The sequence below is a fragment of the Microcaecilia unicolor genome, chromosome 2 (assembly GCF_901765095.1).
Source record: "Microcaecilia unicolor chromosome 2, aMicUni1.1, whole genome shotgun sequence".
Lineage (NCBI taxonomy): Eukaryota > Metazoa > Chordata > Amphibia > Gymnophiona > Siphonopidae > Microcaecilia > Microcaecilia unicolor.
The window spans coordinates 183,304,855-183,324,194 of NC_044032.1; the positions used below are offsets into that span (position 1 = coordinate 183,304,855).

At 44.6% G+C, this 19,340-nt stretch overlaps 1 protein-coding gene across 2 annotated transcripts in view; it reads left to right on the forward strand.

Moving 5' to 3' along the window:
* Positions 1–3,782: 3,782 nt before the first annotated feature.
* The window catches only part of PRDM6 (PR/SET domain 6), a 258,332-nt gene continuing 242,774 nt past the window's right edge, over positions 3,783–19,340 (forward strand). Inside the window, exons 1-3 of one of the 2 annotated variants that reach the window (XM_030193545.1) lie at positions 3,783–3,887; positions 4,374–4,785; positions 18,270–18,577. In XM_030193545.1, the coding sequence (XP_030049405.1) occupies positions 4,380–4,785; positions 18,270–18,577 (714 nt within the window). In that variant the 5' untranslated portion in view covers positions 3,783–3,887; positions 4,374–4,379. The remainder of the gene's footprint in view (positions 3,888–4,373; positions 4,786–18,269; positions 18,578–19,340) is intronic. The other variant, XM_030193544.1, reaches the window with a different exon arrangement.

A 19,340-nucleotide genomic window follows, 5' to 3' on the forward strand; every position in this document is an offset into this window, starting at 1 on the left:
CGATTCGGTAGTCATCGATTTGTATAAAGGGTTTAATCGTCTCCTAAACGACTGCGGAGAGTTGCAATAAAAAAAAAACAAAACAAAACACACACGCACGGCAAACCGCCAGAACTATCTGAACGACATAACGGAGATGCGAGAAAGGAAAACAGGGATGTAGGCGAGGAATGGAGATCGGGGCACACCTACGAAAAAGCAGAAAAGGAAATGAAGCAGCTCCACTGTAAAGACACCGGTTTGGGTAGGGTACTTAATTCCTTAGGACGTGCAGGAGAGTTGGTTGGCGGGAAAGGGCGGCCACACTGGCCCACTTCAGGGACAGGGAGCCGGGCAAGTGACGCTTCAGGTGCTAAAGTCTTTGCTCATCTTTCGGTGCACTTTAATCTATTGCTCTGCTTCTTTCTGCATTCCCCACGCACCCTCCTCCTCCTCCTACAGGCCAGTGCTCTCAAAAGTTAGGACGGTAAGAAAAGGCCGGTGCATCGAAATCACGATGCTGGCTGGGCTCTGGAAAATGTGCAACACTCAAACAGGGAAAGTTGCACGTTTTTCAGAGAATCTACCGGGTTCTTGTTACATTAGTAAACCACAGATAAACTACACACGGGAGTCGTCTGCTGGCTAAATTAGCATGTTTTAAGACGTAGTAATATAAACGGAGGGGAAAGACCTCAGATGTATATCACGCCTTCTCATATGAGTTTCCCTATTTCTTTCATTGGTCTAAGAACAACCTCAGTAAGAAAATAAATTTGTCCTTTTTTTCTTTATTATTTTCTTCTTCTTGTATTATTTTGTCTTGCTGTCATCAGTCAATATGTCATTTTTACAATTCTTCTGAATATAGTGCTTGAAAGTTAAGTGCTCAATAAGCTAATATTTATTCAGAACAATTTAACCCCATATGGGAAGGCATGATATATATATGCTTTATACTTGAGTGTCAGAGGTCTTTTTCCTCCATTTATATTAAGATATTAATCCATGTAAAACTTGGCAATTTAGACACGAGACTCCAGTTTGTGTTCTTAAAATGTGCCCCAGGTTTGATGACGATCACCAATGAATCGAGCCAATTAGGCTACTAGATTATTTTTCTTTATCTACAGGGCTTGTATAATTTCTTATAGGGTGAGCAGTAGCCTGGTCATCCGGCTGGTGGACACTTTGACAAGCAGAGTGCCTGCGTTAAGAGCTGGGCAATCTCTCTCTCCCATAGGAGCCTTTCCAATCAGACAGAAAGAGGAGGCGGGGGTGGGTGCGGGGGGGGGGGGGGGAGGGAGGGAGAAAGAGCAGCAGGCAGATGAAACAAGAGAATCTTTCCTCACTTCCTTGGGCTCCCAACCTCCAAAATGTCTGTGGGGGTAAAACGTAGGGGTGAAATCAGGTCTAATCAGTTTGGCAGGACTGTAGGCTAGAACATGATCCTTGATTTTTAGAAAAATAAGTAAATAATCATCACACTTTAAAAAAAAACAATTCAAAAAATCATGTATGTGTTCATACATAATGATAAAATGTTTTCAAACTGCACATATCAAAAATAATTTTAAAAAATTGTACTTATCACAAAAAATTGCTGCCATCAAAGATGATAAAGATTGCACCAGGCACTATATTTTAAAAACAGATTCATTAATATTAACGCGTCTTTTAAAAAATACTGGTGAAAATACTGACTTTTGAAAACATTCGACATCGTTTCCCCGTGTATTAATATAGGCTAATAAATTATCCTCACCCTATGTGCTATGTGTTTAGTGCCTGTTAAAGAATATTAAATTAACAGCGAGCACAAAGAGCTCTTATTTACGATGACTTTTTACACATTTTTAAAACGGATTGAACATTTACTCCCATCCAGGAACATAAAAAGAATGCTAAGAAAAAGCTTTATAGGGTGTAAAAAAATAATTAATAATAAAAGGAAGGGATTTTTTTGGACCCAGTCTAAAGTGATTATGTTTAAAGATGGGGAAATCTGTCAGGAATGTAGAAGAGATCAGGATAAAAAGTAATAAAACGAAAATAAAATCCATGCGAGGTTCTTAGAGGTCTAAGAAGTGTTTAGCAATATTCTGAGTAATCAAAATGTGGAAAAGTGATGATGGTGGAGGGGGGGGGGGGTAGAGGGTTGTTTTTCTTTTCTTCCTTTAACAATTTCTGATCTTTTTAAAATATATAAAAGCAAAAAATGTCTGACAATAAAATTGATTAATGATAATAGAGAATTTTTTTTTTAATGTTTTGGTTTTAGCCTCCCAATAAAGTGTTGTTTTCTTGCTGCTTGTGCTTGTCTTTAATTTAGGTGTTATCAATCTGTGCGGCGGATGACGGATCACCTTGTCAAAACGACGCCAGTCGAAACATTTTCAGAACGGCTCTGGTCAAATTTGTGTAAAAATGCCCCTGCCAGGACAGAGACAAAATCCAAACAGCAGCTTTCCCAGGCTCGGAGAGAATGTATGGGAAAGAAATACCCGAAATATGCAGAGGAAAAAAAAAAAAGAAAGACTTATTGCAAGTCAAGGGGTTCAAGAGACACTATAATGAAGTGTAAAGACATAAAAAGTACCTTTAAACATCAACACTTGCAATCCTTGTTGTATCCTTCTCGTTTTAAGGATGAAGAACGAAAAATAGGTGGAAAATGTCAGATTTCTCCATCATTCACTGCACAGTTTCAAGAGGGAAAAGGTTTGGGAAAAAAAATCCCCGCTGCAAACCCGGTTCAACAGCTGGTCAGAACTGAAGGGGGGTTGGGGGGGGGGGGAAGGCAGGCAAAGGAAATCAGTTATCATTGTTTTGAGGTTTGATTGCTTAGAAACTTTCTAAGCAGAAAATTCGTAACGATCAGGATTTTTTTTCCCCCTGCTAAGATGAAGCCGTAGGATAGAGAATAAACTCTAAATAGGCAAAGACGTTTCTGAAGCATCGCGCAAAGAACTAGATTTCTCAGTCTGTCCTAAACGGATAGCCTGCACAATGATGATGATAATAATAATAATAAGTGGCAAAAGCCACCAAACTTCGAGGGCAAAGGAAACTTATGAAACAGGGTTTAAAAAAAATCGCATGAGTATTAACTGAATGCCAAACTTTGGTAAATCCGTCCGCTATGACAGGTAGGGACAAACTGCACAGCACCGGGCAAAAAGCATTCTTTTTCTTGCTATACATCACCTATCTGCGTGCATGTTTCTCATATAGTTATTCTTTATTCTATAATTATAAGCTACCTACCACCACTCACAATAATTGTTCCTAAGCATCATGCAAAGTATTGAACAGAGTTTAGTAGGACCGAAGAGTGAAAAGTGGAGGGGGTAGGGGAGCCGAAAGAATTATAGGACCACTTAACTGATTTCCTTATCAAAATATTATGAGGAATTCTTTGCAGAACAGTGTTAGAATGGAGTCTACTTTCTCTTCCAAAGCTGTGCTTGGGGGGGGGGGGGGGAGGAGAGAAGGAACACCAGCTAAGAGCCTTTTTCATAAAAATCCAAAATGTGATAAACGCCCCCTTCCTAAAAGAGAGTGAGAAAGAAAAAGCAAAACAGAACACGAACATCTCCCCCCCCCCCCGCGAAAAAGTCTAGTCTATAGTTGTGTATTTGTGATGTTATGTTAATCCCTTCTCCCCCCCCCTCCCCCCACAGCACATGAGTGGAGGAAGGGCAGGAGAGAGCAGAGCAGTGTGTGTGTGTCCCACGTGTGCCAGTGATCGCAGCCGGACTCTCCCACCCTCCTTCCCTCCCTCACTTACGGGCTGAGCTCAGCCCCGGCGCCTGAATCTCGCAGCCGCTCCCATTGCTTCTCCATTGCTGGGTTTTCCTCCGGCTCTGGCTGGCAGTGAGGGAGGCAGAAGCAGCAGCAGCAGGTAGGTAGGTAGGTGCGGACCCCTGATCTCCTCCTTCCCCTCCCTGCGTTATTCATGGGGGGGTTCCTGGGCTCTAGGGGTAGGAGAGTTCAGATCGGGTGGTAGAGGACGGCACGGGTGACGGGAAGGGGCGGACTGGGTGAGGTATGGGGGGGAGATAAGCAGTTCTGCCCCCCCACACACACACTTTGTGTGTTTGTTATTAGTGTACTTTGTTGTCTCTGGTGAGATCAGGGCGTCCCGAGGGCGATTTTGGGATCTCTGCTGTTGTGCCTCTGCTCTGTGTCTGCAGTTACCTTCCTCTGGTGGGATCAGGGTGGGGGGGGGGGGGGGGGGGAGATTTAGCAGATAGGTGCCTGCTTTCTATCTACAGAAACTTCCTTGGTTTGCTATGGTGGGATGGTGGGATGGGGTCCCTGCAGTGTTCGCAGTTGCTTTGGCTGCGTTAGGACGGCCACTCACCTCCTGTGTGTGTCTCTCTCTCTTGCAGGTGGCCATGCTGAAGCCGGGGGATCCCGGGGGTTCGGCCTTCCTGAAGCTGGATCCGTCCTACCTGCAGCACTGGCAGCAGCAACTTGTCCCGCAGAGCGGCCTGAAGAGCGGAGCCCTGAGCCTCCTGCAGCCACCCGACAGCAGCCAGCGCCCGGCCGCTCTCTCCTCCTCTTCCTCCCTGCGGGGCATCACCCCCGGACCAGCTACTGGTTTCGGCTCGCTGCCCCCCAATTCCGACACCCCCGCTCTGCCGGCTCCACCCAGGAAAGAGCCAGCAAGCTCCAAGGGCCCGGAGAAGAGGCCGGGGGCCCGCCTGCGGTGCAGCTCTGAGGAACTGGACTATTACTTGTACGGCCAGCAGCGGATGGAGATTATCCCCCTCAGCAACCCCACCAGCGACCCCAACAACCGTATGTACCAGTGATAATCTTTCCTCATATCTCAGGGACCCAGTGCCACCAGCAGTCACTACCACTACCCAGCACCCTCACATCAGCCTAGTGAATCCAGAACTCACTGCCAATAGTGCAAGTAGCGCTCCTGCTATCACATCAGCCTAGTGCAAACAGAACTCACTGCCAACAGTGCAAATAGCGCTCCTGCTATCACATCACCCTAGTGCATCCAGAACTCACTGCCAATAGTGCAAGTAGCTCCTGCTATCACATCAGCCTAGTGCAAACAGTGCCCTGGTGCAGCCAGAACCCATTGGCATCACATCAGCCTAGTGCAAACAGCACCCACTAGTGCAACGGGCATCCACTTTCATCACATCGGTCGTGTACACCCGGCATCCACTGCCATCAATAACCACATCCTGCCACTGCATCGGTTCATTGCTACTCTCTGCCACAATGTAAAACCCAGTGCAACCAGCATCCAATGCCATTATATCAGCCCAGTGCAAGCAGCGCCCACTAGTGCAAGGGGCATCCACTTTCATCAGAGCTTTTTTTGAGGGGGGTACTTGGGGGTACTGAGTACCGGCACCTTTTCCATTGTCTGCTAAAATTGACCCATGGTCCCCAAGTTTTAATGAAAGAGCTCAGGCTCTACACACCAGTTCTGCCTTGTCATAGATTCTGTGATTGTTTGCAGGGGCCTGGCTGTTGTGGGGTGGGTTCCCTCAGTGATCACCCCCCACCCCAGAACGGTGGCCTTGCATTTGAGTACCGGCACCTTTTTCGCTAGAAAACAATGCACTGATCACATCGGTCGTGTACACCCCGCATCCACTGCCATCAATAACCACATCCTGCCACTGCATCAGTTCATTGCACATGGTATACTCTCTGCCACAATGTCAAACCCAGTGCACCCAGCATCCAATGCCAGTGCAAGCAGCGCTCCCCGCCACTCTGTCAGACCAGTACATCCAGTACCTACTGCCCTTAGCCCTGCTCTAACAGCCTTCATTGCTACCAACATCCACTTTACTAGAGCAACTGTCACCCAGTTAGCAGCTCCCCCCCACCCCATCTCTGCCTAAAACCCCACATAGCCAAAGTTTCATTTTTTTCTGCACCCACCCTCTATTCTTCGAAACCATGCCTTAATATTTGCTTTGTGGTTTAATGTTCCTGCTTAAAAATTCTTATCTGAACGTAGATAATTTCAGATGTTTGTTTTGTTGTAACATTCGTTTTGGACATTTTTTCCCCTTAAGAATGACTGAAAAAAATAGTATTTATAAAATATATCGCTATTGCTTAGGTATCGTTGAGCTGGCTAAATTGAGAATCTGCTCTCAATAGTTTAGCATAATTTCAGCTGCAGGTTAAATTACAAGAGAATTTTTTTTTGCCCCCGTGTGAGCGAATTATTAACATATCACGGTGTATCCGCTAGTTAATTGTGTTGCAAAGCAGCAGACAAGTAAGTCACCGAGGAAGCCCAAGTGTCAGCTGCATCTGTGTATAATAAGTGTGTCAAAATCAAACATGTTTTCGGGGAATCTTCTGCAATTTTAGACCGCCAAATTATTTGTAATATATACATTGAAATTGGTCTCAGTTTTCCTGGTGTTGCTTTTAGAAGGAATGCAAGCTTCAAACACTTGATCGTAATAAATCCTAAAGAATTTGCACAGCTTAGGGAAAGCTGTCTGCAGAGAAGACCCGTTACCAATATAAGTAATGTGATTAATAGATGCTGTGTGCTCGTTGTGTATTTCAGAATGCGCCTTGGGTTGTCATTGGGGGTTTCAATGTCTTCCCCCTCCTTCCTTTATTCATATTAACAAACTTTCCATATTTTTCACTCCGACCAGACAGGGATCCTATTCTATTCCTTCATAGCTTTCCTAAACTAATTTGTTCTAATTGCCATTCAAACAGCGCAGACCATTTCTGTTTCATTTCTTATAGCAGTTCTGCAAATATCTATCTATTAAAGTCGTCTCTCAGGGGCTCATAAGTTTGCAGGACAGCCAGAGGCAGGGAAACGTTCGCAGTTTCTCTCCCCAGCCTGCCTACTTTCCTCAAAAAATATATATATTAACTTCTGCAACTGCCAAGCCCTATGCGGAGATCTATCAGGCTGCCTGCCTCTGTGAAAACTCTGGGAAATCATTCTGCAACAGGCAATTTAAGAAAGACCCCCCCCCCCTACTGATTTTAAACACCTTAGGACCCCCGTTTCAGCCCGGGAGAGGTACTTTTGCGTTGGCTTTTCAGCTAACCGTTTAGTTGCAACATTGCGCTAAAACTGGAAAGCGACGTTTGCGCGTTCCTAAATGTGTTTATATAAATAACTCCAGGAACATTGATTCCCCCTGCTTTCCCTTTAGGTGATCTAGACAGAGATCAAACTCTTCAAGCAGGTTGTTTTGCTTCCGAGTTGGCTTTCTTTAAAGTAGGAAATCGCAGAAAGCCGATGGCATCCCGTCCTTTTCAAAGGCTTTCAACAAGTCAAAAATCCTTCTTCTTACAATGATCTGGCTGAGGGGGGGGGGGGGGGGGCACCGCACATGCTTTGAACCCCCTTCTCAGCCTGCTGCAGCCACGGCTGAGCCCAGGCCGTGACCCTTCCCGCCCAGTCCAAGGCAGAGAGGGCAGGCGGGGGTGGCACAGGATGGGCTTGGACCCGAATTGATAAACAGGCAAACACACTCAGATTTCCCAAGTTACAATAGCGGTGTACTGAATTAAAAAGACAGAAAAAGAAAGGGCCAAATAGTTGACGTTTGAGTACCAGAACACTTTAAACGTCCATATACAACGTATACACTTTATACAGATAAGTGAAGCAGCAAAGCTCCTCGGAGCATTTTCTGACAGTTACCGCAAACCTCTGTCATCCCTAATATTTATTTTCTTACGGAAGCCAGTGCAGAAACGTCTGCTAAGAAAAAAGGAAATAAACACGCAACGGTGTTGTAGAATTATGTGGACAAAAAGATACTTCAAACTTACCATTTAACAGGGAACTTTTTACAGCTCCTTCTTAAATGTGACGATTCTGCCCTGCTCTGTACATCTCCCGTTAAAAGCGAGGGAAATGACCGCGCAGTGCAGTCGAGAACTACGTGTCTGGATTTCTACTTGAATAAAAAAAAAAAGTATGTATGTTAAAAGGAAAGAAATCGCAAACCAGATCTAGTTATCCTGTGTCCTAAGTGTATGCAAGCCATCCCTCCCCCGTCCGCCCCCTGTATACAGTCATATATTAGATTGAGGTTAGAAAAGGTGGTGACTGTTTATTTAAGGTGATAAAATGGTCCATCAGCAGTAATCTCCATCGATATGTGCCACAACGAGATGAAGAATGAGGGGACAAGCCACAATTAATTGCCCTATGGTTTTGTAGGAGAGAGTAGAGCCAGGAAGGACTGGCCATTGATCGCCTCTCCCAGCGCCTATTCATCATCTCTACATTGTGCATGGGGGGGGGGGGGGGGGGATAAGGTTTATCCACCTGCTGGTATTGACATCAAACATTTAATTCATAAATACTGTTCAGCCAATCGAAGGAAAAATAAAGTCTACAGGATTTTCCCCTTTTTCTCAGTGTTATTTTTCATACAGTTTGTTGCTACCTCTTCCCCCCCCCCCCCTCCAAAAGAAAAAGAAAAGCAGTAGAAATTAGGCAGACAACAGTCCATGGCCCACCCAGTCTCTGTCCAGTTCCCCACCCCACCCCCAGGTTGTAATCCTCAGACCACATCTGCCCTACGGGCAGTCTCTGCTCACACCAATATAATTACATGGTTCTTACACACAAAATTCAAATAAAAACTTTGATAGCTTCCTTAATTTTCACCGACCAAGCCATCTTAATAATCTGCATCCAACACCTGCTGTCTCTCCTTCTGTTTGGGTTTCTTATCCCAGAAGGCAAGATACCTTACTTTCTAGACTGAATTTTAGTACAATACTTAAAGCAGGAATATATCTGAAATAAAGGGATGACACCCTTTCCTTGTCTTAAATACTCACTGCTGCAGGGGAAAAGGGACAATGCAGAGGTGCTACAGAGGCTGGATATAAAGTGGAGCTACAAGGACAAAGCAATTCCTCATTAAACACAGACACTTGTTATTTATCAATCTATATTATTATCTAACATAGTGTTATAACTATTATAACTGTGCACCACTTAATTGTTAAGTAACGAGCGATATATTAAGTTAAGAAATGGAATGGAATATTATCTATTTAAAAGTTTGTGTGTATATATGTTTAAATAACTAAAAATGGATAACCATATGAATAACTATATAAAGCTATATAAATTCTGTAGAGTTGCATTTTGATTACAATTTTAATCGAGGTTAATCTTGTGATTAAAGGTATGTTATCTATTTATTTGCTTTCCCATTGCATCTCCTTGTGACTCTGGGCAAGTCACTTAACCCTTCATTTCCCAGAGTCACAAGGAGCTGCAGTGGGGGGGGGGGGGGGGGGGGAGGGGAAATAAAGAAATAGCATACCATTAATTGTGATTACAAATTTTGATCAAAATGTAGCCCTAAATAAATTAAAGAATAAAATGTATTGAAAAGATAACAAATACAAACTGACAAATTACAAATTAAAGAATCTAAAACAGCATTCACTTTGTCCGAGACCTCTCACCCACTGCAGACCAACATATCATATACATACATATAGACAGATGCATCTCTATCTATATACAGAGAGAGAGAGAGAGAGAGAGTTACACTCTGTAATGAATTTTTAAAAAGTGAAACATGCAGAGCAATCTTGTAAGCAACAAAATTTGGAAAAACCACTGAGACACAGCAAATCCAGAAAAGTCAAAGTAGCCGATCTCTTTAGTAACGCAAATAATAAAATATTGATCTTGAATAAATATTCATCTTTTTGCTGAGTGAGAGAATTCTAGGATTCTATATTTCAGAAAGCTGAAGAGAAATGATTTTTGGCCGTGAAAAGATCCACTGAGCTCTGGGATGCGTCCCAGCATTATAGGAAGACTCCGATAATGTCTTACTAGAAATCAAGTGTAAATAGATGACAACTGAATATATTAGAATGACACCCCCCCTTCCCCACCCTCACTCCCGTGTCGCATCTGGCATTTAGAAAAGGTGTTCATACTTTCTACACAATAATCACCAGTTCTTTCCTCCTTCACGCACCCCGTCCTTACTACTGGATTTCCAAATGTAAAGGCTAGATGTCATCTTAAGCCCTCGCAATGAAGTCAAAATAAATCAGGACTTCGGAACATCCTAATTTCTCAGAATTGTTTTGAGTCTGTGCCCTGCATGATATTTCGTCTCCTTTGTGGCCGGGGATTTTGTAGCTCAACAGAAAGGTTAGGAGAGTGCCAGTGAATGAAGAGCAGAAGGGAGCTGGGGGTCTATAAGAGAGTGCAACTTTCAGGCTGCAGTTTTAGAAATGTTGTACAGCTTTGGTATGTGTTTGGGGAAGCATGGGACTTAGAGACTTTCAGGGTAGTTCTTACATATTTATACACCACTGTACAATAAGAGTTGCATGAGAAATGGTTTGATTTTTAGCCCTGCCATTGGTACATGAGGGTGAAGGAGAAGAGAGGGCAGAGCCGAGGGGAAGGGCAGGTCTCGGGTGCTTAGGTGGCAGAAGAAAGTTTATTCACTCCAGTGGCTACCAAAACCAACTGAAGCCCGCTCTTTCCACTACAAGGCTGAAATAAGCAAGGAGTGATTTTTACAAACATTTTATCACACTCACGTGTCACTGGACAAACATCTTTAGAAAACAGAGCCCTTCTCAAGAAACATCCTTAATCGGTTTTATTTTTAAAAATCCGCATAGCAGTTTCAGTGATATTAGACCTGGCTTGGAAATGAAACTGAATTCTTCCTCAAAACTTTCAATTTCCGATCTGAAGGAGAAGGGTTACCTTCAAAATCTATTCAGAAAATGGATTAAGTTAGTCCAATAAAAAGAGGTATCATCTTATTTTCTTTTCGATGTTCTGTTGAGAGAGATTAGACACTAAAGCATATCAGAGAGTGCCGTCCATGGCAGCCTCACATTGTTACAGGGTTGCTGCCTGCAGTCCATGTATCTGGGATCCACCACCACTCTCCAGCCCCAAATCCTCTTTCTGCCCTGTTTGGAAGAATAGTTACTGATGTGCCCTTGGTACTGAACCCCCTCTACTTGCAGAACCTGGCGTGAGAGTTTGGGTTTGTAGGGAAAGAGAGAAGGTGGTCCTGTCCCCACTTTATAGGGCAAAATATCCTGCACAGAAGATCAGAAGAATTGCCTTTAGATGCTAGAAGATAATTTGCCTTTCTGATCTGCAGACATAGGCCATGTCGGTCAGTCTGTGGCTAGGAAGCTGGATGCTCTCTTTTAGTCTGCCGAAAACCCTTGCAAGCTGGAGAAAAGATTCCGAATCAGACACACCCATGACTGTGGAAGTCCCAAAAATGTAGGGTGTCAATCCATTTCTTTTCCTGGTATTTGTATTAATATGTATCAACATTTTTATCGATGACTCCTCCTACTAAACACAGCCAACAATCTTGGTACTAAGGAAATCGAATAGCAAGACGTAGAGGAAGAACAAAAGAATGAAGGCCATCATCAAATAGTTTAACAATTTTCTCCCTCTCCCACCCCTACCCCACTCCACCCAAGCTATCATTTTATTGATTCATAATTCCTGTTATTAAATACCAATACAGAGCAATACAAGAAGTAGAGGAACAAAACCCCCATACAACTCTTCTCCCCAATTACTACTGAACACTCCAGCAAGGCAAAATATACAACCATAGAAGATAACTGCCATGGATGAGGCCTTGGCTTTTAGAGCCCCGATCCGCTGAAATTGGAAAATTCCAACCCCCCAACAGAACCCCCCCCCTGAACTATACCTGAAATCTACAGATCTATAACCCCAATTAGGAACCTAATGTAAACGGATTTAAAACCTGACTACATGTTGTAGGTGAGATTTTTTTTGTAGGTAGGCATCCCAGACAGCAAGAATGTTTTTTTGTCTCTTGGGCCCTACATGATTCCCAGAACATAAGTTCATGGAGTTTATTCCTCCAGAACTAAAAGGACAGAAGGTAATTCAACAACCAAAGGTTGAGGATGCATTTCTTTCCCAGGATACATGACTTCCCCCCAAAATTACTTCTCCCCAGAGGTGCCAACTCCCAAAGCAGTCTCTGCTGTTTGTATTATTGTACTGAGACCAATTTTAAACCCTTTAGTGTCCAATGTTCCCATCAATCTGTTACGGAAACATTGGGCACTAAAGGGCTACAGTATCTTTCTTTTTGCTGCTTCTCCGGTACCCCTCAGCAACTTGAGTGGGGGATCTTGGAATGAAGCAGAGAGTCAGCCAAGGGCAGCTCAGCTGGACAGACAGACAGACAGAAGCCCAAGAAGTGTGAAACTGAGAGCAGATTGAGCACAGACCTTTCTCAAAACAGTTCTGGAGACTGATATTATCCAACGCTTTCTAAATGCTAAATGATATGCAAAGAAAGTTACCTCCTGGTGCCAGTCTCTGTCTGAAAAGAGGTGACCTCCACCTAGCTCTGCTATATTAAAAACCTCTTCTCTAGGGGTGTGAGTAGAATATGGGGCTGCTGGTAGCCATCTCCCAACTTGTTTGATACATGTTTAAACAATACAGCACAGAGATTTGCACCTCCAATTATGTTTGTGGTTGCTGGAGTCTGAGTGATTCTCAGCAGGAAATAAAAAACAGATTTTTGCATCATAAGGGAAATGCAGTAGGATGACTGTCAACCATTTTACTTATTTTTCCCTTACTTATTACAAATCATTCAAGAGCAGTTCGACAAATTTAAGAAAAAAAATATGCACCGGGGAACCAGCTCTCTGGGTGCTGAGCACCCCCACTATTGAGCAAGCTCCACCGCAGTGTCCACAGTGGGGTAATTTGTATTGCATTTAACAAACTTGGGGGGTCCTTTTACTAAGCTACGGTAAAAAATGGCCATAGCGTGCCCTTATATGGATCTTTCTTGCGCACTAAGGCTATTTTTACCGCAGCAGTACATGGCCAATTTTCTATTTTCCATTGAAGCACAGCCATTAATAGAAATTAGCATGTGAACGCTTACCGCCACCCATTTTGTAGGTGGTAAGGGCTCATACGCTAATCCTGCACCAATCAGCATGTGGTAATGTAGCTGCACTAACTGATTAACCCAGAAACGATTACTCTCCACCTCCCAGACACGCCCCCTCTGCAAAAAACAAAAACAATTTCAGTGCACGGATAGTGCACGCAGATTAAGAAGTCACCACAGGACACCTCAGCGCATCCTGCAGTAAGAACACACTAGCACTTACCGTGGCTCAGTAAAAAGATCCCTTAATCTTTTTGAAAAGTTGGCTCCTATGACTTATCCTTACCAAGGAAATGTAAAAAATTAAGTTCTACCGTTCCTAATTCCCGGCAACAATAAGAAATATTATTTTGGTGTCCTGGAAATGCAAAATTCCTGTGCAAAGGCCATCAGTGCTTTCCTGAAGTTTCTAGAACTATTCCTCCTACCCCTCTACCTCCCAGCATCACCAACAGCCCTGAACCATCTCCCAGCAGGGTCTGGGAGGGAAGGGAAGGCACAGGGGCATTTCAAGACACTCAAGAGGAGCAAGTGCCAGAGCCGGTGGTGGGAGGCGGGGATAGTGCTGGGCAGACTTATACGGTCTGTACCAGAGCTGGTGGTGGGAGGCGTGGCTGGTGGTTGGGAGGCAGGGATAGTGCTGGGCAGACTTGTGTGGCTGGTGGTTGGGAGGCGGGGATAGTGCTGGGCAGACTTGTACGGTCTGTGCCCTGAAGAGGACAGGTACAAATCAAGGTAGGGTATACACAAAAAGTAGTACATATGAACTTATCTTGTTGGGCAGACTGGATGGACCGTGCAGGTCTTTTTCTGCTGTCATCTATTATGTTACTATGTTAGTATATAAGTGTTCTTTAGTGGGGCTGTTTTCCATGAGATAATCAGTGGCATAGATTAAAGAATGTGAGGGTTATGAGTCTGAAGGGTGGGAGAACATTGAATTGCAGGGACTTTTAAATAACCCAGTTTTTATTCTTGCTTGCTTATGCAAGTTCCAGTGAATGTGTGCCGGGCAGTGAAGCTGCAGAACCTCCCAGATGGTTGGATGTGGACATACTAACAGTTCTTGGCAGACGAGAGAGAAGAGAAGGGGCACAGGGAAATGATCACTTACAGTCATTGCAGGCATTTATGATCTATGAGGGTATCTGCAACATTAGTTAGATGTTAAATCCATAGGTTTTGTGATTTAAAAAAATGAAACATTGGTTCAAACAGGTTGGAAGTTTTGCAATTAAAAAAAACAGTTATCCCCCTGTAACAGACACAGATTATCTCATTCCTCTGATGTGGTTTTCAGTACCATGGTTCCTTTCTCTCTGTTCCAGTGTGAATGTGTTTTGAGTAGAGGAGTGTGTTAGTCCACTCTTAAGGTTATCAATAGAAATCAAACAAAATAAAACATGGAAAAGAAAATAAGATGATACCTTTTTTATTGGACATAACTTAATACATTTCTTGATTAGCTTTCGAAGGTTGCCCTTCTTCGTCAGATCGGAAATAAGCAAATGTGCTAGCTGACAGTGTATATAAGTGAAAACATTCAAGCATTACTATGACAGTCTGACAGGGTGGGAGGATGGGGGTGGGTCGGAGGTATGCATGGGGACATCAAAGCATAACATTGATATTCTAATAGGATGGGTGTGGATAGGTGAGGGGTGGGGTGATCAACAGAGAAATACAGCTTTATGGTTTATAATGGGCTAGGAACCCCAGATCCTTGTTAAGTCCTTTCTGTTGGGTGTTAAAATATTCAATCATTCTGACTTCAAAGGTCTTACGTTCTTGTATGGTTTTAAAGTTACCTTTCAGGATTTTGAGAATGTGTTTTGAGAAATCAGTGCTAGATGGGTTAAGGAAGGAGTGTAATAAAGAAAGGTGAGGGACCTGGTATAGGAATGGGCTCTGTTAGACGGAGAGTGGCTGTAGCCTTTCCCCTATGCTTATACCATCGAAAAGGAAGGAGTAGAGTGATGGTCAGAGCAAGGGGTTCAAATCACACTTATTCCCCAACTCTCCTTGTGATTGTGGACAAGTCACTTTATTATATTATTTATTTATTAGGATTTACCGCCTTTTTGAAGGAATTCACTCAAGGCGGTGTACAGTAAGAATAGATCAAACATGAGCAATAGGCAATTACAGCAGTAAAAATATTCAAATAACAATATAAAGTATGGCATAGTATACTACTTACAATGTCAACACAATACGTAATAGAACATTTTAATTGATAGTGAAGGGTAAAGCAAAGATGGAACATATAGATAGGTAAGAAAGTAAGAAGAGTTAGAAAGTAAGGTGACCATATACCTTCAGTAACCACTTAGACTGTAAGGGGAAGGGGCTTATTGACCCTGAAAAAAATGTTATAAAACACTACAAGCTAAAATAAGTCTAGAAATGCAAAATTATAAAATGTTTGGGTAGGCTGAGTTATTTTGTTTCACTTTGTTTCTGCTCCACTTGCTTGTGGCTTGGTTCAGACTAAGGGGCACTTTTACTAAAATGCGCTAAAAACCGACTGCACTATCCTCAGTGTAGTTCTTTCGTGCACGCTGAGGCCACTTCTAGCGCAGTGGTAAAATGGCCCCATTTTCCATTCTAATGGCTATGTGCTAATTTCCCCATTAGTGCATGGTCATTGTGTGAGCCCTTTCCGACACCTATTTTCTCGGTAGTAAGGGCTCCTGACCTAACCACGCACTTGTCGGTTGGCATATGGTGATGTAGCTGTGCTAACCGAATAGCGAAGAGCGTGCTTACTCTCCACTTTCAGACATGGTCACAACGCTAAAAACATGAAAAATATTTTGTAGCATGTGGAAAGTGCGTGCCAATCCCAAAACTACCGCAGGACGCCTGAGCGTGCTCCCATGGTAGTACTTTTTAACTTGCCGTAAGCACAAGTTAGTCACAGCTTAGTAAAAGAGCCCCTAAATATCAGGCCATCTGTTGTTTTGTGTCATACCTGTTCTCCACAGGAGGGGGCGATATGGTGGGACATAGTCATTGTAAGAGGAAATAGGTGTGGACAGCTTCACTGTCATGCTAGTAGTGCTGGTTATTTAGCTTATTAGAGAAGCTTGTAGAGAGGCTTAGGAAAAATGGGTACTGGAGGCCACTAAGTGGAGATCTTGAATGCAGTTCTACTCAAGATGTTGGAATTCAAAGATGAAAGACAAAAACACTATCCTGGATAAGGAGAAGTCTTGTTGGCAGGGCCGCCGAGAGATTGGGCCGGGCCTGGGGCAAGGCCGCCCCGGGGCCTCGCCCCTGCTGCCCCGCCCCCCACTGCCCCCCCCCCCCGAGGTCGTCGTCGTCGCCACCCCCCTCTGTCCACCACCGGGCGGGGCCCCCTGAATTAAAATCATAGCGCCTCACCTCGACCTCGCTCCGTGTGAAACAAGCGCAGCAGCGACAGTCTGCAGCTCGCCTCCCTTCGGGCCTTCCCTCTCTGTGTCCCGGGTGGGACACAGGGAGGGAAGGCCCGAAGGGAGGCAAAATGCAGACTGCCGCTGCTGCGCTTCTTTCACACGGAGCGAGGTCGAGGTGAGGCGCTATGATTTTAATTCAGGGGGGCCCGGCCTGGTGGTGGATGGAGGGGGCAGGAGGAGGGGACTGTGGCGCTGGGCCCCCCTTGGAGGCCCGGGGAACCTTGTCCCCCATGCTCCCCCCTCTCGGCGGCCCTGCTTGTTGGTGGTCATATCCTGTGCCTGACAGTTGGGATGTGCATCCTTAGTCCCAGTGTTGAGTCGAGGGATGGGGGAGGAATGAGTGGGGCACCTGCCCCAAGAATTATTCCTTAAAGAAGATCATCAGGTTTCTTGCAGCAGGACCATAACAGTAGCAACAATGGAATAGAAAAGCAGCTTGGGGCCTGTCGGCCTGAACCCTCTGAACAGCACTGTAGCATCCTCTTTCTTACATGCATTTCCTTGGGCATCGGAAGTCTTTGCTGGAGTAAGGGGTGAGGCTACCTCAGGGCCTGTAAACATTCACAGTCAAACAGGACCCATACTTATTTTATCTGCTTTTTGGCAGCTGAGAGCATGGCCTGAAGAACTTGTCTTTACTGAGCCAGACAAAATTAAAGGAGAGGGTGGGGAGGCTATCCAGTACGGAGTGGAGTGGGGGTGGGGGGATGTTGCTGGAGTGAGGAGAAGACAGAAGGCTGTTGCTGTGCAGGGGGTTAAGAGGGAGATTAGGAGCTGCTTCTTGGAAGAGTAGGAGAAAGAGAGCTGGGATAGAGGGTAGGAGAGAGAGGGGTAGGATGTTTCTGGATAAGGGCTGGAAAGGCAAAGGGGGATCCAGGGCCAGAGTTACTACTAGTGTGTGTGTGTGGGGGGGGGGGGGGGGGGGGCACATATAGCTCAGATCCATTGTACAGGCTGAATCTCTTGATGGGTCTTTAGGGGATTGCTATTTTAGGAGTTTTGCCCTGCATTAAAAGTTGGCGGATAAAACAGGTCTGCCTGCCAGTCAGGTGTGACCTACTAGCAGGGCCTAATGTCTCCAGCTCTTCCCTTCCAAGCAGCTTCCAGGAAAGAGATGGGAAGGCAATAAACCTGGAGCAGGGAACAGTCACCTCTGTGCCCTAATCCAGCCCCCTCCCCCTTCTCCTGGTGCAGAGCTGCAGTTTGAGAAGGGAGACTTTTGGCCACTCCTAGTTTTACAGTTACATCCCATTGAAAGCAATGCTGCAGATTCCTCCCTCCTGGAACTGGGTAACTTGGAAGCCCTGTTGGTGCTCCTGCCCCCTCCCTAGCTCCACAGCTCCATTTCCTTTTTGTCCACAAATTCAGACCTGCCTAGTGGTTAGAGCAGTGGATGGGAAACCAAGGTTCAAATCCAACTGCTGCCCCCTCTGATCTTGGGCAAGTGACTTAACACTCTATTACTTCAGGTACAAAATTAGATTGTAATCCCTCCAGGGACATGGAAATACCTGAGCTGCTACTAAAAAAAGGCATGAGGGAAACCCAAATAAATGTTCCCTTTCTTGTACATTTTTTCTCTTACAAGCTGTGCACTACTACATACATGTTACAGTTTCATATATGACCCACAGGCTTTTAACCTCTCTTTTTGTCATCCTTCCTTTCCTTCATCCTGTGATATGCCACAATTAGTCTACTGTTACCAAATCCTCTCTCTTCTTCCCAGTGCTGTGATATGTGTGTCTAAAACCCAGACTTGGGGTCCCAGCTGTGTAGGCCTCTTTTTGCATGTTATAGCTCCAGCCCCACACTCCCCTGGCTCTTGACTCCCCCTTCAGGTCGTAGTGTGACACTGTCCTTCTCTTCTGTCCCTCTGCAGGTTGCGACATGTGCGCAGATAACCGTAATGGTGAGTGTCCCATGCATGGGCCCCTGCATTCGCTGCGCCGCCTGGTGGGCACCAGCAGCACCGCAGCTGTTGCACCTCCTCCTGAAATCCCCGATTGGCTGAGGGACCTGCCTCGGGAGGTCTGTCTTTGTACCAGCACTGTGCCAGGACTGGCCTATGGCATCTGTGCCGCTCAGAGGATCCAGCAGGGCACGTGGATTGGCCCATTCCAGGGAGTCATTCTTCCACCAGAGAAGGTGCAAGCTGGGGCTGTCAGGAACACACAGCACTTGTGGGAAGTAAGTCTGCCAACTTTTCCCTCTTCCTTTCCTGCTGCCTAGAACACCTGTGACTCATTGCTCCTGTGATTGCTGGGTGCTTTCATCCATTTAATTGCTAGTTGGTAGCATGCAGACTTTCTCCTTCATGGATTAAACACTAGTTATCTTTGTGGGAGGTTTTGGAAGAAAATGCTGAAGAATGTGCTGCATTATTTTACCAGGTTCAGTGACTTTAAAGAAGGTTTATAAATGAATTAGATCATGTGTTTCTGCAATAGCCATTCATTTGCTGGCCTGATCTATTTTTTAAACCCAAAATCAGGAGCCCATTTTCCAAAAGACCTGCCCAGCATGCATGTAGGACTTCACTGTGGGCCCTGTTTAGCACAACCAACTGCCTGTTTCAGCTTCTACCTTGTCTAAAAATGGCTTTTACTTGAGTCCATCAGCAAGCAGTGATCACTGACAGGTCTAGAAAGTCTGTTTTAACACTGTGTCTTGGATGGGGAACAGACGCCATAGTTTACTGGCAAAAAAAAAAAAGTTAATTTGTTCTCATGAATACTTGCTTAGATTCTTCATTTTCAACTCTGCTTTTCTTGTTTAATAGGATACAAGGTAGTGTTTGATAGCTATGATCACATTAACTTAACTTGTGTTTCAATATGTGGAAATAGCTTTCCTCTAATAACGGAATTCAAACATGCGTGGGATAAGCATAAAGGAATCCTGTGCAGAAGGAATGGATCCTCAGGAGCTTAGTCAAGATCGGGAGGCAGGG